Here is a 26,962-nt window from a genome sequence, read left to right on the forward strand (position 1 = left end):
GGCCTGTACAGCCATCCGCCTTTCTTCTCTCCAGGATTCTTTCTGATTCAGCCTTCACTCTGAATAAGATTCTACTGTCTCAAGGTCAGGATGTTCTATCTCCTCTGCTATAGGGTCTCTGATAGAGGAGCCCACAGGGAGCTAAGTGAGTCTTTCCTATAAACCTAAATTCCTGCCTTTAATGCTCCTCAAAATAACTTAATCCAAGGGCAGTTCTCCTTTATAGATACTGGGGCCCTCTAATGTACAAATATCCATTGGAATATAACCATCTACCTTCAAGCAAATCCGTAAGTCATATTTTGAAAATCATACTTTTAGGTAAGAAATAAATATCGTTATAAGGAAGGTACTGAAACATTATTTATATACAGCTCTCAGGACTATAAAAATGGTTGATATCTTAGAAATTTTCTAAATAAAACTTTAATAGAAGCTATTCTTTAAGGCAGAGATAGAATCTTAACACTTGATGAATACCTACTATGAGTCAGAGACTATGCTGGGAAGAGGATATAATTTGATTTAAATACATTTCACCTTTAGGTGATTCTGTGAATTTTCTCTTCTTTCTTTTTTTCCCTTCTCTCTCTAACATTAATAATACAGCCCCTATGCCCCAACTTCCAGAAAAATATAGTTCCTATACCCCCCAACTTTCATATTTGGTATATCAGCAGACGAGCTTTACACAGGCAGAAAATGACGGTGAAGGGGTTTTATTAAAAAGTGATGGCTTCAGCCAGGCACGGTGACTCATGCCTGTAATCCTAGCACTTTGGGAGGCTCAGGCGGGCAGATCACCTAAGGTCAGGAATTTGAGACACACCTGGCCAACATGGTGAAAGGCCATCTCTACTAAAAATACAAAAATTAGCTGGGTGTGGTGACGGATGCCTGTAATCCCAGCTACTCTGGAGGCTGAGGCAGGAGAATCGCTTGAAACCGGAGGCAAAGGTTGCAGTGAGCTGAGAACGCACCACTGCACTCCAGCCTGGGAAACAGGGCGAGTCTCCATATCAAAAAAAAAGAAAGAAAGTGATGGCTTTATGGTCTGAGCAAAGAAAAATACCCCACTGTATTTCTCTATACATTCACAAACATATACCCATTTCCTATATAAAGAAAATATGAACATCTCCTATGTACAGGAATATGTAGTTTTATTAAGCTTTGCTTTATTGAACTTTACAGATTCTGTGCTTTTTTAAAAATTGAAGCTTTGTGGCAACTCTGCATTGAACAAGTCTACTGATACCATTTTTCCAGCAGCACATGCTTACTTAATGTCTCTGTGTCACATTTTGGTAATTCTTACAATACTTCAAGCTTTTTCTTTATTATATCTGTTATGTTGATCTGTAATCAGTGATCTTTGATGTCACTATTGTAATTGTTTTGGGCCACAAGCCACGCCCATATAAGATAGTAAACTTAATCAATAAATGTGTGTGTGCTTTCTTGAGGGGAGCTCTGAAAAAACTTTTTTAAAATAAAAAAGTAAATGCTGTGTGTCCTCTGACTGCTCCAGCGACTGTCCTTTCCCTGTCTTTTTCCCTCTGCTTGAGCATCTCTATTCTCTGAGACACGACAATATTGAAATTAGGCCAATAAATAACCCTACAATGGCTTGTAAGTGTTCAAGCGAAAAGAAGGGTCACACATCTCTCAATTTAAATCAAAAGCCAGAAATGATGAGCCTTCATGAGGAAGGCGTATTGAAAGCCAAGAGAGGTTGCAAGCCAGGCCTCTTGCACCAAACAGTTAACCAAGTAGTGAACGCAACCTGGAAAAGTTCTTGAAGGAAATTAAGAGTGCTACTCCAGTGAACACATTAATGATACCAAAGTGAAACAATCTTACTGCTGATAAGGAGAAAGTGGCCTGAATAGAAGAACAACAGAAGGAACAACATTCCCTTAACCCAAAGCCTAATCCAGAGCAGGACCCTAACTCTCTTCAATTCTATGAAGACTGAGAGAGGTGAGGAAGCTGGAGAAAAAAAGTTTGAAGCTAGCAGAGGTTGGTACATGGGGTTTAAGGAAAAAAGCCATCACCATAAACATAAAAGTGCAAGTAAAGCAGCAAGTGCTGATGTAGAAGCTGCAGCAAGTTATCCAGATCTAGCTAAGATCACTGATGAAGGCAGCTACGCTAAACAACAGATTTTCAATGTAGACAAAACAGCCTTATACTGAATATGCCATCTAGGACTTTCATAGCTAGAGAGGAGAAGCCAATGCCTTCAAAGCTTCAAAGGAACTACTGACTCTCTCGTTAGAGGCTAATGCAGTTGATGACTTTATAAGCTGAAGCCAGTGCTCATTTACTATTCCAAAAATCATAGAGCCCTTAAGAATTATGCTTAATCTATTCTGCCTATGCTTTATAAATAGAACAACAAAGCCTAAATGATAGCACCTCTGTTTACAGCATGGTTTACTGAATATTTTAACCTTGCTGTTGAGACCTACTGCTTAGGAAAAAAAAATCAAAATATGGCTGCTCATTAACAAGGCACCTGGTCACCCAAGAGCTCTGATGGAGATGTACAAGGAGATGAATGTTGTTTTCATGTCTGCTAGCACAACATCTATCATCCATTCTGGGATGGATGAACAGATGGATGAATGAATGGATTCATTCCTTCATCCATTCATTCAAGATAGAGTCCTGCTTTGTCATCCAGGCTGGAGTGCAGTGACATGGCTCACTGTAGCCTCGATCTCCTGGGCTCAAGTGATCTTCCCACCTCAGCCTCCCGAGTAGCTGGCATTACAGCCCATGTGCTACCATGACTGGCAAATTTTTGTATTTTTTGTAGAGACAGGGTTTCCCTATGTTGTCCCAGCTGGTCTTGAACTCCTGGACTCAAGCAATCCACCTGTCTTGGCCTCCCAAAGTGCTGGGACTACAGGTGTAAGCCACCACACCCAGCCAAGGAGTAAGTTTAACTTTCAAGTCTTATTTAGGAAATACCTTTTGTAAGGCTATGCCTGCCATAGTGATTCCTCTGATGGATCTGGGCAAAGTCAACTGAAAACCTGCTAGAAAGGACTCGCCTTTATACATGCCATTAGAACATCAGAAATTCATGGGAGGAGGCCAAAATATCAATACTAACAGGAGTTTAGAAGAAATTGATTCCAACCCTCATGGATAACTTTGAAAGGTTCAGGACTTCAGTGGAGGATGTAACTGCAGATATGGTGGACATAGCAGGAGAATTAGAATGAGAAGTGGCACCTGAAGATGTGGCTGAATTGCTACAATCTCATGATCAAACTTGAACAGATGAGTAGTTGCTTCTTAGGGATGAACAATGAAAGTTGTTTCTTGAGATGGAAACTACTCCTGGTGAACATGCTGTGAACATTGTTGAGATGAAAATAAAGGATTTAGAATATTACATAAACTTAGTTGGTAAAGCAGTAGCAGAGTTTGAGAGAATTGACTCTAATTTTGAAAGAAGTTCTATTGTGGGTAAAATACTATCAAAGAGCATCACATGCCACAAAGAAATCTTTCGTGAAAGGAAGAGTCCATTTGATGTGGCAACTGTCAATGTGGTCTTATTTTAAGAAATTGTCACAGCCACCCTAAGCTTCAGCAACCACCATCCTGATCAACAGTGGCGATCGACATTGAGGCAAGACCTCCCAGCAGCAAAAAGATTACGACTCACGAAGGCTCAGATGATCATTAGCTTTTTTTTTTTTAGCAACAAAGTATTTTTTAAATTAAGGTATATACATTGTTATTTTATACATAATGCTATTGCAGACTTAGTAGACTATAGTACAGTGTAAATACAACCATTGTTTGTTTGTTTGTTTGTTTTGAGACAAGGTCTCACTCTGTTGCCCAGGCTTAGGTACAGTGGTGTGATCTTGGCTCACTGCAGCTCTGACCTCCCAGTCTCAATCGACCCTCCCACCTCAGCCTCCCGAGTAGCTGGGACTACGGGCACATGCCACCATGATTGGCTAATTTTTGTATTTTTTGTAGGGAAAAGGTTTCAGCATGTTGCCCAGGCTGATCTCAAACTCCTGGGCTTAAGCAATCTGCCATCTTGGCCTCCCAAAGTGTTGGTATTAGAGATATGTGCCATCACACCCAGCCAACATAACTTTATATGCACATGTGACTTGCTTTATTGTGATATTAGCTTTATTGCAGTGGTCTTGAACTGAACTCACAGTATCTCTGAGGTATGCCTGTAAATGCTGTACTCGATATACAAATCTGGGCCTGTATTCATCTAGTGGAAAAAACACTACATTTGGAGTTTAGATCCCATCTCTGCTACTTTCTAGCAATGTGACTTTGGGCAATTTCTTTAACCTTCTTGAGCTTCTACTTTTTCCACTCCTAAAATGTAGGTTGTAACATTTACCTCATAAAGTGTTTGGAAAATCAAGTGATATAAAGTACATGAAAAGAGGGAGGTAGAACAAGATGATCAAACAGAAGCCTTCAGCAATTGTCCCTGCTGAAGGAACACCAAATTGAAGAACTACACAAAAACGCACCTTCATAAGAGCCAAAAATCAGGTAAGTGATCACAGTACCTGATTTTAACATCATATTAAGAAAACAGGCACTGAAGAGGGAAGGGAAGAGGGAGGGAGAACACAGTGATTGTGAAGCTTTGCATTGGAACTCAGTGCTGCCCTGACACACTGGAAAGCAATACGAGGCAGAACTCAGCTGGTGCCCACAGAAGGAGCATTTAGGCCAGACCTAGCCAGAGGGGAATAGCTCATCCCAGCAGTCGGAACCTGAGTTCTGGCAAGCCCTTCCACTGTAGGTTACAGTGCTCTGGGTTCCTAAATAAACTTGAAAGGCAGTCTAGGCCACAGGGACTGCAATTCCTGGGCAAATCCTGGTGCTGTGCTGGTTTTGGAGCCAGTGGACTTGGGGAGCATACCATCTAGTGAGATACCAGGCAGGGCTGTTAAGGGAATGCTTGCACCACACTTCCCCCAACCTCAGGCAGCACAGCTCGCAGCTCTTGCAGAGACTCCTTCCTCCTGCTTAGGAGAGAAAAGGATAGAGTGAAGAGGACTTTCTCTTGCAACTTGGATACCGGCTCAGCCACAGTAGTATGGGGCACCAGACACAGCCGTGAGGCCCCCATTCTAGGCCCTATCTCCCAGATGACATTTGAAAACACACTCCAAGCAGGAAGAAAACCCACTGCCTTGAAGAGAAGGACCTAGTCCTGGCAGGATTCACCAGCTGCTGACTAAAAAGCCCTTGGGCCCTGAATAATCAGCAGTGGTATCCAGGCAGTACTTGCTGTGTGCTTGGATGAGACTCAGAGACATGCTGGCTTCAGATGTGACCCAGCACATTCCCAGCTGGATGGCTATGAGGAGAGACTCTTTCTGCTTGAGGAAAGAAGAGAGAGGAATAAGAAGACTTTGTTTTACAACTTGGGTATCAGCTTGGCCCACTGGGGTAGAATACCAGGTATTCTAACCTTAGATTCCTAAGGTTCCTGACTCCAGGCCCTGGCTCCCAGTTGGCATCTCTGGACCTACTTGGGGCCACAGTGAACTCACTGCCCTGAAGGGAAGACGTCTGGCTGGATTTGCCACCTGCTGATTGGAGAGTCCTTGGGCCTTGAGTGAACACAGGTGGTAGCCAGGCAGTGATCACCATAGGCCTTGGGTGAGCCCCAGTGCTGTATTGGCTTTAGGTCTGACACAGAGCAGTCCCAGTGATAGGGGCCACAGGGGTGCTTGTGTCATCATCCTTTCTCCAGCTCCAGGCAGCTCAGCACAGAGACAGAGTGTCCATTTGTTTGAGTGAAAGTAAAAGAAGAGTCTCCACTTAGTAATCCAGGGAATTCTCCCAGATCTTACCCAAGACAACCAAGGCAAGAGACACAGCATCACTGGGCTGGAGGTGCCCCCTAATGCAGGTGTGGCTGCAATGACCAAAGACTTAGATCGCAACACCCAAATCCCTTCTAATAGTTGGAAAGCCTTCTCAAGAAGGATGGGGACAAACAAGCCCAAACTGTGAAGACTACAACAAATACCTAACTCTTCAATGCCCAGACACTGAAGTATATCCACAAACATCAAGACCACCCATGAAAACGTGACCTCACCAAACAAACAAACTAAGACACCAGTGACCAATCCCAGAGAGACAGAGATATGTGTCCTTTCAGACAGAGAATTCAAAATAGCTGTTTTGAGGAGGCACAACAGAATTCAATAATAGAATAAAATTAAGAAAGATGTTGAAATAATTTAAAAGAATCCCATCAGGTAAAATTAAGAAAGAGATTGAAATAATTAAAAAGAATCAAGCAGAAATTCTGGAGCGAAAAATGCAATTGACATACTGAAGAATACATCTGAGTCTCTTAATGAATTGATCAAGCAGAAGAAAGAATTAGTGAGCTTGAAGACAGGCTATTTGAAATACACAGTCAGAGGAGACAAGAGAAAAAAGAATAAAAAGCAATGAAGCACACTTAAAAGATCTAGAAAATAGCCTCAAAGGGGCAAATCTAGAAGTTATTGTTCTTAAAGAGGAAGTAGAGGGACAGACTGAAGTAGAAAGATTATTCAAAGGGATAACAGAAAACTTCTCAAACCTAGAGAAAGATATTAATATTTAAGTACAAGGAGGTTATAGGACATCAAGCACATTTAACCCAAAGAAGACTACCTCAAGACATTTAATAATCAAACTCCAAAGGTCAAGGATTTTAAAAAGATGCTAAAAGTAGCAAGAGAAAAGGAACAAATATCATACAAAGGAGATCCAATATATCTGGCAGCAGACTTCTTAGTGTAAACCTTACAGGCCAGAAGAAAGTGTCACAATATGTTTAAAGTGCTAAAAGAAAAAAAAAACTTTTATTTTAGAAGAGTATATCCAGCAAAAATATCCTTCAAGCATGAAGGAGAAATAAATATTTTTCCCAGACAAACAAAAGCTAAAGAATTTCATCAACACTAGACCTGTCCTACAAGAAACACTAAAGGGAGTTCTTCAATCTGAAAGAAAAAGACATTAATGGCCGGGCGCGGTGGCTCAAGCCTGTAATCCCAGCACTTTGGGAGGCCGAGACGGGCGGATCACGAGGTCAGGAGATCGAGACCATCCTGGCTAACATGGTGAAACCCTGTCTCTACTAAAAAAAAATACAAAAAACTAGCCGGGCGAGGTGGCAGGCGCCTGTAGTCCCAGCTACTCGGGAGGCTGAGGCAGGAGAATGGCGCAAACCCGGGAGGCGGAGCTTGCAGTGAGCTGAGATCCGGCCACTGCACTCCAGCCTGGGCAACAGAGCGAGACTCCGTCTCAAAAAAAAAAAAAAAAAAAAAAAAAAAAAAAAAGACATTAATGAGCAATAAGAAATGATCTGAAGGTACAAAGCTTACTGGTAATAGTAAGCACACAGAAAAACATACAATATTGTAACAGTGTAATTGTCTGTAAACTACTCATATCTTGACTAGAAAGACTAAAATATGAAGCTATCAAAAACAATAACTACAACAACTTTTCAAGAGACAGGCAGTATAAGATATAAATAGAAACAACAAAAAGTTAAAAAGCAGGGGATGAAGTTAAAGTGCAGAGAGTTTCCATTAGTTTTCTCTTTGCCTAATTGTTTGTTTGTTTATACAATCAGTGTCAAGTTGGCATCAGTTTAAAATAACAGGTTATAAGATATTTTTTGCAAGCCTTATGGTAACCAGAAATCAAAAAACATACAACAGATACACAAAAAATAAAAAGCAGAAAATTAAAATATAACACCAGAGGAAAAAAAAACATACAACAGATACACAAAAAATAAAAAGCAGGAAATTAAAATATAACACCAGAGAAAATCACCTTCACTAAAAGGAAGACAGGAAGGAAGAAGGAAGAGAAGACCACAAAATAACCAGAAAACAAATAACAAAATGGCAGGATTAAGTCACTGCTTATCAACAATAACACTGAATGTAAATGGATTAAACTCTCCAACCAAAAGACACAGAGTGGTTGGATTAAAAACAACAATAACAAAAAAATAAAAATAAAAATAAAAACAAGGTCCCATGATCTGTTGCCTACAAGAAACACACTTTACCTATAAAGACACACAAAGAATCAAAGTAAAGGGATGGAAAAATATATATATTCCATGTAAATGGACACCAAAAAAGAGCAGGAGTAGCTATACCTACATCAGACAAAATAGATTTAAAGACAAAAATTATAAAAAGAGACAAAGAAGATCATTTTTATAATGATAAACGGGTCAATTCAGTAAGAGGGAATAACAATTATAAATATATAGGCACCAAGCACTGGAGCACCCAGATATATACAGCAAATATTATTTGCACTACAGAGAGAGAGAGAGAGAGAGAGACCACAAAACAATAATAGCTGGAGACTTCAACACCTCACTTTCAGCAATGAACACATCATCCAGACAGAAAGTCAGTAAAGAAACCTAGGACTTAATCTGCACTGTAGACCAAACAAACCTAATAAATATTTACAGAACATTTCATCCAAAGGCTAAAGGATACATATTCTTATCCTTAGCACATGGATCATAGGACAGACCATATGTTAGGCCACAAAAACAATCTTTAAAAATTTATATAAAATAAAATTATATCAAGTATCTTCTCTGATCACAATAAAATAAAAGTAGAACTCAGTAATGACAGGAATTTTGGAAACTATACAAACACATGGAAATTAAACAATATGCTCCTGGGCCAGGTGCAGTGACTCATACCTGTAGTCCCAGTACTTTGGAAAACCTGAGTCAGGAGGATTGCTTCAGCCCAGGAGTTCAAGAGCAGCCTGGGCAACATAGTGAGACCCTGTCTCTACAAAACAACAATAATAACAAAAACAAACAAGCAAAAACACAATATGCTCCTGAATGACCAGTGGGTCAATGAAAACATTAAGAAGGGAATTTTAAAATTTCTCAAAACAAATGATAATGGAAATACAACATACCAAAACCTATGGGATATAGCAAAGGTAAACTAAGAGGAAAGTTTATAGCAAAAAGAGCCTTGATATGGTTTGGCTGTGTCCCCACCCAAATCTCAACTTGAATTGTATCTCCCAGAATTCCCACGTGTTGTGGGAGTGACCCAGAGAGAGGTAATTGAATCATGGGGGCCAGTCTTTCCTGTGCTATTCTCATGATAGTGAATAAGTCTCATAAGATCTGATGGGTTTATTAGGGGTTTCTGCTTTTGCTTCTTCCTCATTTTCTCTTGCTGCCACCATGTAAGAAGTGCCTTTGGCCTCCTGCCATGATTCTGAGATGTCCCCAGCCATATGGAACTGTAAGTCCAATTAAACCTCTTTTTCTTCCCAGTCTCGGATATGTCTTTATCAGTAGTGTGAAAACAGACTAATACAAGCCTACATCAAAAAAGTAGAAACACTTCATATAACCTAACCAGTGCATCTTAAAGAACTAGGAAAGCAAGAGCAAACTAAACCCAAAATTAGTAGAAGAAAGGAAATAATAAAGATCAGAGCAGAAATAAGTTAAATCAAAATGAACGAAACAATACAAAAGGTCAATTGAACAAAAAGGTGATTTTTTGAAATTATAAATAAAATCAATAAACTTTTAGCCAGACTAAGAGAAAAAGAGAGAAGACACAAATAAAATCAGAGATGAAAAAGGAGACATTACAGCTGATACCACAGAAATTCAGAGGATCATTAGAGACTATCATAAGCAATTAAATGCCAACAAATTGGAGAAATGGACACATTTCTAGACACATACAACCTACCAAGACTGAATCATCAAGAAATCCAAAACCTGAACAGACCAATAACAAGTAATGAGATCAAGGCCATAATAAAAAGTCTCCCAGCAAAGAAAAAAAGGCCAGGACCCTATGGCTTCACTGCTAAATTTTATAAAACATTTAAAGAAGAACTAAACCCTATCCCACTGAAACTACTCCACAAAATAAAGGAGAAAGTAATATTTCCAAATTCATTCTGCAAGGCCAGTACTACCCTGATAGCAAAACCAGAAAAAGACATATCAAAAAAAGCTACAAGTCAATGTCCTGATGAACACTGATGCAAAAAGTCTCAACAAAATACTAGCAAATTGAATTCAACAATACATTTAACAAGTTTATCCATCATGACGAAGTGGGATTTATCCCAGGAATGCAAGCATGCAAATCAATCACAAATCAATCAGTGTAACATATCACATCAACTGAAAGACAAAAACCATATGATTATTTTAATTGAGGCTGGAAAGCATTTGATAAAATTCAACATCCCTTCATGATAAAAATCCTCAAAAAACCAGGAATACAAGGAACATACTTCAACACAATAAAAGCCATATATAACAGATCCATAGCTAGTGTCATACTGAACAGGGAAAAACTGAAACCTTTCCTCTAAGATTTAAAACAAGACAAGGATGCCCCCTTCCACCACTGTTATTTAACATAGTACTGGAAGTCCTAGCTACAGCAATAAAACAAGAAAAAAAATAAAGTCATCCAAATTGGAAAATAAGGAGTCAAATTATCCTTGTTTGCAGATGATATGATCTTATATTTGGAAAAACCTAAAGACTCCACAAGAAAGCTACTAGAACAGACAAATTGAGTAAAGTTGCAGGATACAAAATCAACATACAAAAATCAGTAGTATTTCTATATGACAACAGTAAACTATCTGAAAAAGAAGTGAAAGATCTCTACAATGAAAACTATAAAACACTGATGCAAGAAATTGAAGAGGGCACCAAAAAATGCAAAGATATCCCATATTCATGGATTGGAAGAATTGATATTGTTAAAACGAAAATACTAACTCAAAACAATCTACGGATTCAATGCAACGCCTATCAAAATACCAATGATGTTCTTGGCAAAAATAGAAACAACAGTCCGAAAATGTATATGGAATCACAAAGGACCCAGTATAGCCAAAGCCATCCTGAACAAAAAGAACAAAACTGGAAAAATCACTTTATCTGACTTCAAATTATACTACAGAGCTATGGTAACCAAAACAGCATGGTACTGGCATAAAAACAGACACACAGACCAATGGAACAGAATAGAGAACCCAGAAACAAATCTATACATCTACAGTAGAAACTCATTTTAAACTCATTTAAAACAATGGTGCCAAGAACATACATTGGAGAAAACATAGTCTCTTCAATAAATGGCACTGGGAAAATTGGATAGCCATATGTAGAAGAATAAAACTAGACTCCTCTTTCTTGCCATATACAAAAATCAAATCAAAATAAATTATGTACTTCAATCTAAGACCTCAAACTGTGAAACTAATAAAAGAAAACACTGGGGAAACTTTCTAGGACATTGTTCTGGGCAAATATGTATTGAGTAATATCCACAGGCACAGGCAACCAAAGCAAAAATAGACAAATGAGATCATATCAAGTTAAAAAGCTTTTGCACAACAAAGGAAACAGTCAACATAGTGAAGACACAATGCACGGAATGGTAGAAAATATCTGCTATCCATCTGACAAGGGATTAATAACTAGAATATACAAGGAGCTCAAACAACTCAATAGGAAAACAATCAAATAATCTGATTAAAAATGGGCAAAAGATGTAAAAAGATATTTCTCAAAAGAAGACATACAAATGGCAAATAGACATTTGCAAAGGTGTTCAACATCACCGATCATCAAAGAAATGCAAATCAAAACTACAATGAGATATCATTTAGCCCCAGTTAAAATAGCTCTTATCCAAAAGACACGCAATAACGAATGCTGGCAAAGATGTGGAGAAAAGTGAACCCTTATACACTGTTGGTAGGAACCCTCATACATTGTTGGTGGGAATGTAAATTAGTACAACTACTATGAGAACAGTTTAGAGGATCCTCAAAAAACTAAAAATAGAACTACCATATGATCCAGCAATCCTGCTGTTATATACCAAAAGAAAAGAAATCAGCATATGGAAGAGATATCTGCACTCCCGTGTTTACAGAAGTACTATTCACAGTAGCCAAGATTTGGAAGCAACCTAAGTGTCCATCAACAGACAAATTGATAAAGAAACTGTGGTACATATACACAATGGAGTACTATTCAGACAAAAAAGAATGAAATCCTGTCATTTGCAACAACACGGATGAAGCTGGAGGACATTACGTTAAGTGAAATAAGACATGCACAGAAAGACAAACTGTGCATTCTCACTTACTTGTACTAAAAATTAAAATAATTGAACTCATGGAGATAGACAGTAGAATGGTGGTTATCAGAAGCTAGCAAGGATAGTGGTGGGGGGTATGATAATGGGTACGAAAATATAGTTAGAATGAATAAGATGTATTTGATAGCTAACAGGGTGACTATAGCAACAATAATTTATTGTACATTTAAAAATAACTAAAAGAGTAAAATTGCACTGTCTGAGACACAAAGAAAGAATAACTGCTTTAGGTGATGGATAACCCATTTACCCTCATGTGATTATTAAGCATTACATGCCTGTATCAAAATATTTCATGTATCCCATAAATACACACATCTACTATGTATCCACAAAAAATTAAAAATAAAAAAATAAAGTACATGAAAATTTTCAATCATAAGATCAATTCTGTAAGGCAAATGTCATCTGTATTCTACAGATCTATAGAGGAGAAAACTCATACAAAAAAAACCATGTGAATCACCCAAGGTCACACAAGAAGCAATCAGAGGAGTAAGGAATTAATCCTATCTGATTCCAAACACTCAGATTCCCCTTTTTCCCCCCATGGCACAGACAAGTTCTGTCTCCCCTGCTGCCCTCTCTTCGGGGTTTTCTGACATGGAAAGGTTTTCCAGTAATGGCTCTTCTATCCCTGCTGGCCTAGGCCCTCACCTACTCACAGCCACTTGGAGTTAACCAAGTAGGGCAAACATAGTAGGTGATACCTGGTTTGCTAGCAGTAAAAATGTCCACAGTGGAGGAAATGGAGGAGATGGGACTGGAAACCACAATGACAGCATACGGCACACTGCTGGACCAACATCCTACGGAGAAAGGTTGAAGTATAGAGAGACTGGCAAGGCACTGTGCAGATCTCTAATTTTGAACCTTTATTCTTTCTATCATTACTGACTCCCTGCACTGAGCACTGAGGCTTCTTGTGTATGCAGATTTCTTTCTTTCTTTCCTTTTTTTTTTTTTTTTTAAGAGACAGGATCTCACTCTGTAACCCAGGCTGGAGTGCAGTGATACAATCATAGCTCACTGCAGCCTCGACCTCCGGGCTCAAGCAATCCTTCTGCCTCAGCCCTGCCCGCAAGTAGCTAGAACTGTAGATGCATGCCACTACACCCAGCTAATTTAAAACAAAAATTTTTTTAGAGTTGGGGTCTCACTATGTTGCCTAGGCTGGTCTCAAATTCTGGGCTCAAGTGAGCCTCCCGCTTCGGCCTCCAGAGTAGCTGGGATTACCAGTGCAAGCCACCACTCCCCCTATGTATATATATTTCATCTTCACCTTTGGAGTTTAGGTTCTATTAGATTGGTCACAGGGCCTGTGTGTGGCCCTGGAGTTTCCTTAATAGAGCATACAGAGTTCTGACTATCTGCACCCAGTCCATACCAAGGCCTTTCTTTAAAAGGTCTCTATCAGGGCCAGGAAAGACAGTGATTTTCGGAGAGGAAATAAGAAGCTGTCCCTCTTTTTTTTTTTAATGCCAAGCAAAATCCTTTCTGCTGGCCCAAATTCACAGACTCCTTTCCCATCATCAAGAACCTGCAATGCAAAGGTAGAGGGTGAGTGGAGGAGGCAAGCCACTGAAGTGGGCAGGCAGCCCTAAAACTAAGAGGCCTAAACATCTCAGCAGCCCCAGGTTTTGTTTCCAATTCAATTTCTTCTGCCCATAACATTCTGTTTGGTATGCTCATCTGTCTGACACGCTGATAATTAAGTAGCAATGCTAATTGATTTTATTATTGGATCACACAGAACAAGGCTTTCCCATGAGTTTGTATCTATCTATTTCAGTATATGATGGTAATAACTATCTCATGAAAATTATTAGTAGAACATTATTTCCAGTACTTTGAGTTCATCTTGGAAACTCTGATTAATCAGGATCCTATACCCTGTGGAAATAGGAAACAGGCCCATTATCCCAATGAAAAGGTCCATTTGTAAGCAAGAACTTTCTAACACGTGTGCCTCTGTTACACCCTGGTTTCTCAGCTCCATGATGCTGGGGCTGGGGGGTACTCTACAAGCACACGTCTCCTTTGCTGTCTGGCTCTGTGTCACACCAGCAGGGCGCTAGAGGGATCCTGCAATGCTGGAGCAGGGAGGTAGGACCTGCTCAGTCCTGTTCCTGTCAGTGTGCCTCCAGGTAGGTGCAGCAGCTTGTCCCAGAACCACCTCATCCCACCTCCTGAGAGGTACCTGCACTGGCAGGGCAGTGCCCTCTCCTCCAGGTTGGGTTCTGGCTCTGAGGCCCTCCTTGTGCTTCTGGGTTGTGATAAGCCCAGCTTCTTCCTTGTGCTCTCCCAACCCTGAGAATGGTGGCTGTTTCCTGTGCCCCCGCCCCATGTTCTCTGTTGATTTATTCTGCCCTCCAATATCCATCATATTGATTTCTTTTAGGAAATTAGCTGTTGAAATAACTTACGTAGTTTCTACTTTGCTGATAGAACCTAATACAGCACATTTGAGAGCCACGATTTCATTCATAACAGTGGTTAAACGGGAAGATTCTGAAATCAGTCACATCTGAGTGGGAATCTCAATTCGTCTCTGTAGTGCCTGGTAACTTTGGAAAATTTAATTCACTTCTCTAGGTCTCATTTTTCTCAATCATTTCCATTTATACAATTAATAAATATTGAGAATCTACTAAGTACGAGGTACTATGCTAAGCACAGAGATACAATGATGTACAAAACAAATTCCCTAACCTCCCAGAACTTCCTGTCATGTGAGTTAAATGAGAGAACTCAGTAAGGGAGTTAACACAGTGCCAGGCACATGTCATCAGCCTTCTTCTCCATCCCATGACAGGAGAGCAAATACAAATGGGTCTTAAAAAAGGAAGTGTTTCAGCAGCTAAGTCTCTTCAGAAGATAAGATGGGTCTTTCCCCCAAAAGGGCTGAAGGTCCCTGTCTACAAAAAACCAAGGATTCATTGTGTGCCCTGCTATTCTGTTCAGAGCAGAGAAGTAATGACTCTGTGGCAGCACTCTTTCAGAGGGAAATGAAACAAAGCAGCCCTAGAGAGGGAACACTACAACGTGACATTTTAAATAAATTCCAGAAAAACAGGTGTGTGATACTGAGGAAAGGGCAACAGAAGAGGTATTGCAGGCCAGGACTGGGATCCAGAATGACCACAGAGTGTGAGTGAAAGAAGATACCAGAAACCTGCTATGCTAACGTCGGTCACAGTGACAGTCGTGTGTGTGTGTGTGTGTGTGTGTGTGTGTGTGTGTGTTTGTGTGATGGGGTCTCTGTCATCCTGGCTGGAGTGCAGTGGCATGATCAGAGCTCACTGTAGCCTCGACCTCCTGGGCTCAAGCGATCCTCCTAGTAGCTGGGACTACAGACATGTGCCACTAGATAATTTTTAAACTTTTTGTAGAGACCAGCCTGGACAACATAGAGAGACCCTGTCTCTACAAAAAGGATCCTCCTGCCTCAGCCTCCCAACGTGTTGGGATTACAGACATAAGCCACCGGACCTGGCCCACAATGACAGTCTTTTTACCGAAAAGAATATATACGTGTGTGTGTGTGTGTGTGTGTTTCAGGACTTACTTTATACTTTCTATAGCAAGATTATATGCCTAGAAAGGCCAGGGAGGTGGTATAATGGAAAAGAGAGATTCTAGATTACATTCAAGCCTGAATCTAAAGGTTGTGGGCAAGAAAAGGCTGAAAAGAAATACATCCAATCTTCACATTTTGACACACTCCTTCCGCTGTCTAGACATCAGGCATATTGTGTCAAGGATGGCCAATGTTCTCATTAGCAAGGAAGTGTTTCTGTAAGACTTCTGGGTAGTTAAATTATTGAAAACCATATCTTAACACATTGATAACCTATAAATGCAAACTCAATTCCTCGCCCTCACTGTTTTACACATTTTTGACATTATTATGAACATCAAAAGTCATAACGGAGAAAAACAACCATAGGAAATTATTATTAGAAGGTTTATTCCACATCCTTGCTCTGGGGCCTCATTATAAATAATTTACTGTCACGTAAGGAATTTAGAGTTCCAGAGGCATGAAAAGCCTGGAGAGAGTTTTATTCATAAATAAATGCCAACATTTAAACAATAAAGACAGTTTCAAAGTCCAGAACTACTGAAATGAACAATATATACTGCCTGGATGATTTATTATGGTTGTGTTTATAGTCCAAATGGGAAGATAATTCAATTCCACCTGGAGAGTCATTATATGGCCAAGCCCAAGAGAAGTACTTTGGATAAGAGGTGATATTTCTATTTTCCATTTCAAGCAAATTATTATTTCTGTATTTAGGACATCACCCAGGCAATTCCTTTCATGACATGTAGCACTCTTGAGCAATTAAAAACATTTATAAGGTAAAAGAAGTGACAAATGCCAAATTCAGAATGACCCATGGAACACTGAAGAACCCCCAGAGAACACTGATGTCTCAGACATAAGGCAAAATAATCCCTTCTGCTCAAGAAAACTTAAATGAGCAGTGAGTACGCATCACAACAAGAACATTATTACCCAGCAGAAGCAATCTGCTAAATACAGATTTCATCTCCAAAAACGCCTCCTAACAGGAGATGGGAGCAAATAGGTACCTCCCGATGGGATGGAGAACTATCCCTTGGCAAAATGTGGCATATGGTCATATTCCCCCTTATTCCTCAACCACATACTTCAATCATGGAGCACAAGAACATGTTTATAATATATTCTTGGATGTGGCAGACACATGCCTGAGTGTGGAGGCACTCTGTCAGAACAGCCTCCAGAATTCCTGGGCTTACATACCATCCAGACCATTGTGATGACTATAGTTTCTTTTCCCCAGAATGCTCAGAGATGTGTGATTTGGAGTTGTTAGCATCCGCTTGGTAGTTGGGGTTTGCAGGCTTGGTGTAGATCGAATTACATTAGGTTTCTTTGCAGGATGGATCTCTGATGGGGGGAAAAAGGTTTCTCAATTCAGAACATGATATTAAAAATCTATGTGCACTTACATTGCCTAATAGGCACACATCTTATTACTTAATGAGCTGAGAGTCAGTTCCTCCTGAGCCAGCCAAGGACTTGCATAATGAGTCAGCTTCAAGTGGTGTTGCCATGGCTTTGCTTATCAAGTAAGCTGGTTTTTCCCCTGCTGGCTGGAGCTCTGAGCCTCGGGTTGTGAATACAAGCAAAAACAAAACAAAAAGCCACTTCAGAAGGTCACATACAACATGTGATTTACTAAGGGAATAAGGCATCTGACTCCTCAAGATATTAGACATCAAAAGGCTATCTGGAGAGGTAGCCTTGGGGCGAGGAGGGTAAAACACCTCTGTGCTCTGTCAAACCAGTCACCATGTCAGGTATGTGAGCTTTCTGAAAAACAGGATTCCTCCTCTGGCTCTGTAACCAGACAGAGTATGGGACCAGGATCAATTACTCGCAGCCTAGAACATTTTGATATAGATGAAACTTGAAACCAAAGTCCAATAGTCAAGAGGTAGATGAAATGCTTTATCTAAGGATATATCACAAAACTGGCATATGCACATTTAACAAAAGTATATTGTTGTTAGCCATACAGCCCAGAACTACTTGCTCTTATTGTGGATGGACAGAAACCGTAACACTGTAGGAACTGGATTTAAGAACCTCAGTTTACTACTAAAGCTGGGCAGCCTTTTTCTAAAGCTTAACCAGCTCACCGATTCTCAGAGTCATCATGCAGCTGGCCAACTACACACAAGCCATCCTGTCTTCTCACCCTTTCACTGAAGGTAAGGGCTGAGATATCGCCCTTATTTACTGGAATTTAGGAAAAGCCGTTGGAATTGTTAGACTTACTACATCTCTGGTCAAAGTCCCCACATTTGCCAAAATTTAGAAATGGCTTGAATACTGCCACCCAAAAAAGTGATTTTTTTTTTCTCCAACATGACATGACAAGTTTGCCAGCCTTGCGTTTCATTTAACCTCCACAGCCTATGCTCCATCCACACCAGACAAGCTGCTTTCAAGTCCTTGGACTCACTGAAACCTTTGTTCATCTGGTTCTCTTGGCCTTATGAGGGAAGAGAATATGCTTTTCCTATTTTTCTTTTCTTTTTTTTTTTTTTGAGACGGAGTCTCGCTCTGTCGCCCAGGCTGGAGTGCAGTGGCGCAATCTCAGCTCACTGCAAGCTCCGCCTCCCGGGTTCACGCCATTCTCCTGCCTCAGCCTCCCGAGTAGCTGGGACTACAGGCGCCCGCCACGTCGCCCAGCTAGTTTTTTGTATTTTTTAGTAGAGACGGGGTTTCCATCTCTTCTCGTCTCGAGACCATCGAGATAGATGGTCTCGATCTCCTGACCTCGTGATCTGCCCGTCTCGGCCTCCCAAAGTGCTAGGATTACAGGCTTGAGCCACCGCGCCCGGCCTTTTCCTATTTTTCTATTTGAATTCTAAGTATCTTTTAAGTCTGAAATTAACTATTACTTTCTTCAGGTAGGCTGCCCTAACACTCATTAGAAAAAATTCCCTGGTTGGCCAGGTGCAGTGGCTCACTCTGGTAATCCCAGTACTTTGGGAGGCCAAGGTAGGCAGACTGCATGAGTCCAGAGGTTCGAGACCAGCCTGAGCAACATGGTGAAACCCCATCTCTACAAAAATTTTTACAAATTAGCGAGGTGTGGTGGTGCACACCTGTAGTCCCAGTCATTCAGGAGGCTGAAGTGGGAGGATCACCTGAGCCTGAGAGGTGGACGTTGCAGTGAGCCGAGATGGAGACATTGTACTTCAGCCTGGGTGACAGAGTGAGACTCTATCTCAAATAAAAAAAAAAAAAAAGAAAAAAGAAAAAAAGAAAAAAACAGTCCTTCCTCCAAGTGCCCAACACATATTACCTATAATTCTTTTATAGGATCTAATCCTTTGTTTTATTCTTCTTACCTGCTTGCTTCCCCACTACACTAAGAATTTTGAGGGCAAGGTCTTACCCATCTTGGTGTTTCCCAAATCACTTAGTACAGTGTTTTCAACATATAAATACTCATAAATATATTGTGTAGGGATGTGGTTCAGCTAGTAAGAACAGCACAGTGTGGGCCTATCTGGCAGATATAGAGACCAATTTACCCACAGTAGGAGCACACAATTATTCATGGAAAGGCTAATAATGTTATATTCTTTTTTCTTTTCTTTTTTTTTTTTTTTTGAGACAGGGTCTCAACTGGTCGCTTGGGCTGGAGTGTGGTGGCACAATCTCAACTCACTGTAACCTCTGCCTCCTGGGCTCAAGCGATTGATCCTCCCACCTCAGCCTCCTGAGTAGTTGGGACCACAGGCATGCACCACCATGCCTGCCTAATATTTGTATTTTTGGTAGAGACAGGGTTTTGCTATGTTGCCTAGGCTCAAACTCTTGGAATCAAGCAATCTGCCTGCCTCTCAAAGTGCTGAGATTACAGGCATGAGCCACCATGCCTGGCCTATTCTATTTTTTTGTGATCAGAAACTTTCCCATGCAAGGTGGGAAGGGGCATCTAGGAGTCAGTTCTGCCAGGGAATACAGACAGCACTCTTCAAGGACATTACCACCATTACCTAGGTCATGCCTACAATAACCATGTGACATTTTCAGGGGATATCAAAACAACTCTTTAACCCCTGAAAAATAAAGCAAGAAATGGCTGGGCGCGGTGGCTCATGCCTGTAATCCCAGCACATTGGGAGGCTGAGGCGGGTGGATCATGAGGTCAGGAGATCAAGACCATCCTAACAAGGTGAAACCTCGTCTCTACTAAAAATACAAAAATTAGCTGGGTGTGGTGGTGGGTGCCTGTAGTCCCAGCTATTCAGGAGGCTGAGGCAGCAGAATGGTGTGAACCCAGGAGGTGGAGCTTGCAGTGACCGAGATTGCACCACTGCACTCCAGCCTGGGCAACAGAGTGAGATTCCGTCTCAAAAAAAAAAAAAAAAAAAAAAAAAAGAAAGAAAGAAAGAAGGAAAGAAAGAAAGCAAGAAATAAGATAGTAGAGTAATATCAAAGAAGAAGCTTTGAGCCTCTGACTCCTGGAACATTCAGGTAAGGACTAGATAATATACCAAATTCAATTGATTTTTAAAAGAGTTGATGTCTGCAGTCTGAACATTTCTTAATTATAAATCTTTCTGTCAAAGCAACTCTGAGTACATATTTCACTTTACTGAAAAATAACTATAAGAAGCACAAAAACAAGCCATTCTTGCTTCTAGGTATGTGGAAAACCATTATTTTGTAAGTTCTCTTAAAACTTTGTTTAAACAAAAAGATTATTGCATAGTAATTTTTTATACTATTCTTAATTGTGATATTTCAACATAAAAATGGAGCCATCATCTTTGGAGATTGCCAAGTCAGACGGCATGATAAAAACCAGAAAGCAATACAAATGCCTCCTCTTCAAAGTCGCCTTAAGCACACCAAACTATAAATATTTTAGGCTTGGCACAGTGGCTCACATCTGTAATCCCAGCACTTTGGGAAGTCAAGGCAGGAAGATTGCTTGAGGCCAGGAGTTTGAGACTAGCTTGGGCAACATAGCGAGACCCTGTCTCTACAAAAAACAAATAAAATAAAAAATTAAAACCAATAATTATTTTAAGTTATAAACCAGTTTGATCTCATTTTAATAAGTAAATAAATTCTCTATTTAAAAAGAGGTGAGGTGAGTTAGAAACAGGGGAAGGATCTGAAGAAGAATCTTAAGACTGTTCATCGTAAGTACTAATTGAATGCTTTTTATTTTCTTTTTCACTTATTTATGAATGAATATACATTACATTTTTATTTGATGGCTTTTTGGAAAAAGTAAACATATACCATAACTCTGTGTGTGTGTGTGTTGTGTGTGTTGGTAATAAAAGTTTCTGAAACAAAATAAACTGACTATATAGATAAAGGTATCCAATTCCAGCTATTTGAAGGGCCTGAATTAGTTTAGGTATGTCATTTAGAACGGCCAAATACCTATAATATTCAGAAATTGCTCTTTGAAATTTTCCTCTATTAGAAAATACCCACCTAAATACCCAATGATACATGCCAAAGGTTTCCTAGTGCTTTTGCTTTTCAGTGGACTTCCGGATAGTTCAGCATGTCTGTCTGCATCTGAGGAGAGAAAGAAACATGGAGATAACCAATGAAACAGATTTCTCTAGCCAGACTACACGCACCACAGAAATAAAGGTACAAGTAGAAAACAATACAAAATAGCCACCAGATTCCCACATAATTTCCTTTTGGGCCTGAGAAAATGGTTTCTAGTTCTGGTTCCCAATTTCTAAATGGGATTTATATAAAATAACATGTAATTTTTAGTAGTAGTATTTTGAGACGGAGTCTCGCTCTGCCACCCAGGCTGGAGTGCAACAGCGTGGTCTCAGCTCACTGCAACCTCCACCTCCCGGGTTCAAGCAATTCTCCTGCCTCAGCCTTTTGAGTAGCTGGGATTACAGGTAAGCATCACCATGAGGGGCTAATTTTTGTGTTTTTAGTAGAGACAGGGTTTCACCATGTTGGTCAGGCTGGTCTCGAACTTCTAACCTTGTGATCTGCCCACCTGCTCACGCCTGTAATCCCAGCACTTTGGGAGGCCAAGGTGGGTGGATCACTTGAGGTTGGGAGTTCGAGACCAGCCTGACCAACATGGAGAAACCCCATCTCTACTAAAACACAAAATTAGCTGGGCATGGTGGCACATGCCTGTAATCCCAGCTACTTGGGAGGCTGAGGCAGGAGAATTGCTTGAACCCAGGAGGTGGACGTTGCGGTGAGCCAAGATCGCGCCACTGCACTCCAGCCTGGGCAACAAGAGCGAAACTCCATCTCAATAATAATAATAATAACAATTTACATGCAAGAGATACAGACAGCACTCTTCAACGACATTACCACCATTATCTAGGTCATGCCTACAATAACCATGTGATGTTTTCATGGGCTACCAAAACAACTCATTAACCCCTGAGAAATAAAGCAAAAGAAAAAAAAGGTACCAGAGCAATATAGAAAACACGCACTTTAAAGCCCCACATGGGTATAGCTAATGCACATCCAACACACTCACGCTTTTTTATTGCGTGTGCCCATCTCAGAAATATGCTTCATTTCTAGCCATGGCATTTCTGTATTATAGCAGAAATAATGGCTGTAAAGTGCAAGGTGGAATCAGTCTTAATGTAAGATTGATTTGACATGGAAGATAAATGACAGCTGCTAAAGGCAACAAACTTGGCCATCTCTGACCTAGGTGGGCCATACTTGGCCATCCCATCCCCACGTGAAGGCTTAACTCATCTTGGCGAAACTCAATTGTTAGACTAGGGATTTGCAAGAGTAATAATGGGCCATTTGGTTTTATCACTGGTTTTCTACCCCTGATCAAGCTATGTCATTGGTGCTGAGATTTAAAAGGCTACCTGTGTGCAGAGTATTTCATCCAACAGTCAGAATAATAAGAAACTGTGAGGATGGGTATTAGCTAATCAAAGTTTTCATGATGCTCATTATACCCTATTGTAAGACACTTTCAGACAAATAAAATTAAAGCATACAATACAAACATTCTGTGTTTTAATTAGTTGTCATTTGGAAGAGCAGATGTGCAAGACAAAGGGACAAAACGTGTACTGAAATACTTTAATATTGTCATAAATATTAACGGATCACTTAAACTTGTTTGATTCTACTGTTTATGCCTTTTCCCCACCTTCAAATATTTGACAAAAATGTCCTACAGGTTTTCTGATTTACTGAAGAATTTTTCCTTTTGCAAACGGAGACATTTCTGGGCATACACATACGGAATTTCCTTTGATATCCATAGGAATTATTTGCTCTACTAGAGTTAAAATGTGCAAGTCTGGAACTTCAAATAATTTTAAATAAAAATTAAGTTTTTATGAGCTCTAGCCCTTTCACAAAACAAACTGTTTGGAAAATTATTAAACAGAAGATGGCAAAAGAGCATTAAAAAAAAATTCTCGTTGTGGTTAAAAAAAAACACAATGAGATACCATCTCACACTAGTGAGAATGGCTATCATTAAAAAGTCAAAAAATAACAGATGATGGCAGAGAAAACAGAGGTTGCGGAGAAAAAGAAATGCTATACACAGTTGATGGGAGTGTAAATTAGTTCAACCATGTGGAAAACAGTGTGGTGATTCCTCAAAGAGCTGAAAACAGAACTATCACCCAACCCAAAGGAATATAAATCATTCTATCATAAAGACACATGCATCTATATGTTCACTGCAACACTACTCACAATAGTGAAGACATGGAATCAACCTAAATATCCATCAATGATAGACTGAATAAAGAAAATGTGGTACATGTACACCATGGAACACTATGCAGCCAGAAAAAAAGAATGATATCATGTCCTTTGCAGGAACATGGATGGAGCTGGAGGTCACTATCCTTAGCAAACTAATACAGTAACAGAAAACCAAATACTGCATGTTCGTACTTATAAGTCGGAGCTAAATGATGAGAACTTCTGGACGCACAGAGGGGAGCAACAGACACTGGGGCCTATTGGAGGGTGGAGGGTGAGAGGAGGAAGAGGATCAGGAAGAATAACTAATGGGTACTAGGCTTAATAATTGGATGACGAAATAATCTGTACAACAAACTCCCTTGACACAAGTTTACCTATATAACAAACCTGCACATGTACCCCTGAACTTAAACGTTAAAAAATAAGTTCAAAAACATTAAAATAGACAAAGCACATACTGCAGAGAGCCTAAAACAATCAGGAATCTGAATATATAGCCCCTAGATATCGGCTAATTATTATGCAACCACTGACAAGTATAAATGATCCAATTTCTTTTCTTCCTATTCAGTTGATTTCCATGAGAAAAAATAAATTACTAAACTATGAAGCTTTTCACCTAATGTAGAATAGTAGTGAAGATACAGGTGGAAATATAATGAACATATTGTGGAAGAGTAATCTAAATAAACACTAGAAAGCAACCCAAACCCTGTAAGGATCAAATGCCTGCCAAACCACTGAGTTAACACTACATAATTTCTTGCTAATACTACTGATTCACCTGAAATTCAAGCTATATTTGGGATGAGGACAAGACAAATTTTTCTTTCTTCTCTATTAATAAAATAAAGCTGGAATGAGTCATCTTGGTTATTTCCTCAATGTCTTGACAAAGGCAATCACCGTATTACTAGTAATAAGATTTGCTTTTTATTCCAGTCTATACGGCCCAAAGGAAAACTGCCAATATGGCAGCAATTGATAGACATTGATGGCTCTTATCAACAAATCCATCAGAGAGGTCATCAACACAATTCCCAAAGACGTTTCATTTTAAACTATATTTGCTTCTAATTTCTCATTAAAAATAGTAGGATTAATTATGTGATGTTCCAAGTGACAATTTGCATTACAGGGTATCTCTGAGCGGGAGATCAAAGCTTTTTAGAAAGATGCATATTTCACTAATCCTCATTATATTTTATAGAAAGTTCCAGCTACTCAAGAGGAGGAGGAGGGAGGATCCCTTGAGTTAAGAGGCTATAGTGAGCCATGATCACGCCACTGCACTCCAGGCTGGGTGACAGAACAAGACCCTGTCTCAAAAGAAAAAAAAAAAAGTAGTTGGTGGCAAGAATTATGTCTCAACTGTGAAAAAATTACAGTGAAAAGATTCTAGGACTGCCTTAGTCACTCTTCAACATAAGAAAAGTTGTAGCCATTCAGTAGGAAAAATACGGTTGGCCCTGAGGAAATAGCCATAAGCAGGATTGTCTGGCCCACACTTAAGTTGGTTAGAATGAATGCTGGGCTGCACTCAATGCCAGGCCAACAGTGGTGCCACTTGTCAGCCAGTCCTTGCTCCCAAACTACTCACCTAACTCCACTTCAACATGGAGATACACATTTGAACTGCACAGATAATGAAAGCAATCTGAGAAATGCCCAAAGAACCCAGAAGGAATCAAAACCTGTCCAGAGAGAACATCTGTATCTCACTCAGGTCACTTGACTGGTCACAAGGAATACGTCTTTAGTTTCCTAGAGCAGGGGTCCCCAAGCCCCAGGCCTCAGACCAGTACTAGTGGTAGCAAGTCAGGAACCGGTTGGGACAACAGGTGAGCAATACTGCCTGAGCTCCGCCTCCTGTCAGGTCAGCAGCATTAGATTCTCACAGGAGCGCAAACCCTATTGTGAACCACCACTCGAGGGATCTAGGTTGCCTTCTCCTTATGAGATTCTAACTAATGCCTGATGATCGAAGTTGGAACAGTTTCATCCCAAAACCGTCCCCGCCCCCACCACCCAGTTTGTGAAAAAATTGTCTTCCATGAAACCGGTCCCTGGTGCCAAAAAGGTTGGGGACCACTGTCCTAGAGGATCATCTATATTTCCTTGGGGTTAACCTAGAAATACATTATTATGCCGGGTGCGGTGGCTCATGCCTGTAATCCCAGCAGTTTGGGAGGCCAAGGTGGGCGGATCACCTGAGGTTGGGAGTTCGAGACCAGCCTGACCAACATAGAGAAACCTTGTCTCTACTAAAAATACAGAAGTAGCTGGCCATTGTGGCGCAGGGCATGCCTGTAATCCCAGCTACTTGGGAGGCTGAGGCAGGAGAATGGCTTGAACCTGGGAGCAGGAGTCTGAGGGGAGCGGAGATCTTGCCATTGCACTCCAACCTGGGCCACAAGAGCAAAACTCCGTCTCAAAAAAAGAAAAGAAAAGAAATACACTATTACTTTTGTTGAAAATCATGCTTATTTTTCTGTAATGTTTTGGAAATACTGGGGGCAGTGAGATAGAAACCCTGCAATATACACACAGAATTCACAAAAATATCCCACATGTGCATTCAAGACCCCTGTCAAGATAAAACTATCAGTAGAGTTTGCTTCTAGAACTGGAAAGGTATTTTTAAAGAAGCCACAAAACCGATTTTTTAAATAAATTCAAGTATTAATATGTCTTTTTAAAAAAAAATCTGCTTGGCAAATACATCATAAACAAAGTCAAAGAGAAAACGGGGAACTATTTGTATCACATATCACAGATTAAAAACTAACTTTGTTAAAATATAAAAAGTTCCCACAAGTCAGTAATACCACCAATAGAAAACTGGCCAGGGGAAAAACAGTTGACAGAAAAGGAGATAAATGGTTTTCAAATACAAGCAAAGATTTCTATCTCATCCAAAACGAGAAATGCAAGCTAATATAACATGTCATCTGTCAACTAGTCACGGGTTTCAAAGATGGGTAACACTGCCAGCAAAGTTCTAGAGAAATAGGAATTGTCTAGACATTGTGAGTGGGACTGTGAATTGCAGTTTTTCTAACGGCAATAAAACTACACCAAAATTCAAAATGTATGCTCCTTGGTCCCAACTTTAACTTTTAGGGAGCTATCTTGTAAGGCACATTCCCATTTTATCCATCAGTATGAAATGATATCTGCATAAGGACATTTGTTGCAACATTATTTATGATAGAAAATGACTGAAAATAACTTAAAAGCTTTTAATAGGGAACTAGGTATAGTACAACAAAATAGATTATGCAGCTGACACAAAAAGGAGGCAGTTCTTAATGCAGTGGCATGGTATGTTAAGTAAAAAGCAAGGGACAGAGCAGTATAGACAGTATGTTAACATCATATAGAAACAAAGAATAAACCTGCTTAGATTCTTATAGATGCA

The 26,962-nt window shown here is 40.0% G+C and overlaps 2 protein-coding genes across 13 annotated transcripts in view; one reads left to right on the forward strand and one right to left on the reverse strand.

The window, feature by feature from the left end:
• The window catches only part of LOC126934205 (cytochrome c oxidase subunit 7A-related protein, mitochondrial), a 723,522-nt gene that overhangs the window by 311,193 nt on the left and 385,367 nt on the right, over window positions 1-26,962 (forward strand). Inside the window, exon 1 of one of the 4 annotated variants that reach the window (XM_050754813.1) lies at window positions 14,262-14,265. The exons of the other annotated variants lie outside the window; for them this stretch is intronic. The gene's annotated coding sequence lies outside the window, so the exon portion shown is untranslated. Of the gene's footprint in view, window positions 1-14,261; window positions 14,266-26,962 lie in introns of those variants that run through there. 4 annotated transcript variants of the gene reach the window in all.
• The window catches only part of MTA3 (metastasis associated 1 family member 3), a 255,898-nt gene that overhangs the window by 13,733 nt on the left and 215,203 nt on the right, over window positions 1-26,962 (reverse strand). For all 9 annotated transcript variants that reach the window (XM_050754798.1, XM_050754792.1, XM_050754791.1 and 6 more), the window contains 2 exons: window positions 21,280-21,366; window positions 17,044-17,190 (listed from right to left, as the gene is read on the reverse strand). In XM_050754798.1, the coding sequence (XP_050610755.1) occupies window positions 17,044-17,190; window positions 21,280-21,366 (234 nt within the window). The remainder of the gene's footprint in view (window positions 1-17,043; window positions 17,191-21,279; window positions 21,367-26,962) is intronic.

This window comes from Macaca thibetana, chromosome 13 (genome assembly GCF_024542745.1).
Source record: "Macaca thibetana thibetana isolate TM-01 chromosome 13, ASM2454274v1, whole genome shotgun sequence".
Classification (NCBI taxonomy): domain Eukaryota; kingdom Metazoa; phylum Chordata; class Mammalia; order Primates; family Cercopithecidae; genus Macaca; species Macaca thibetana.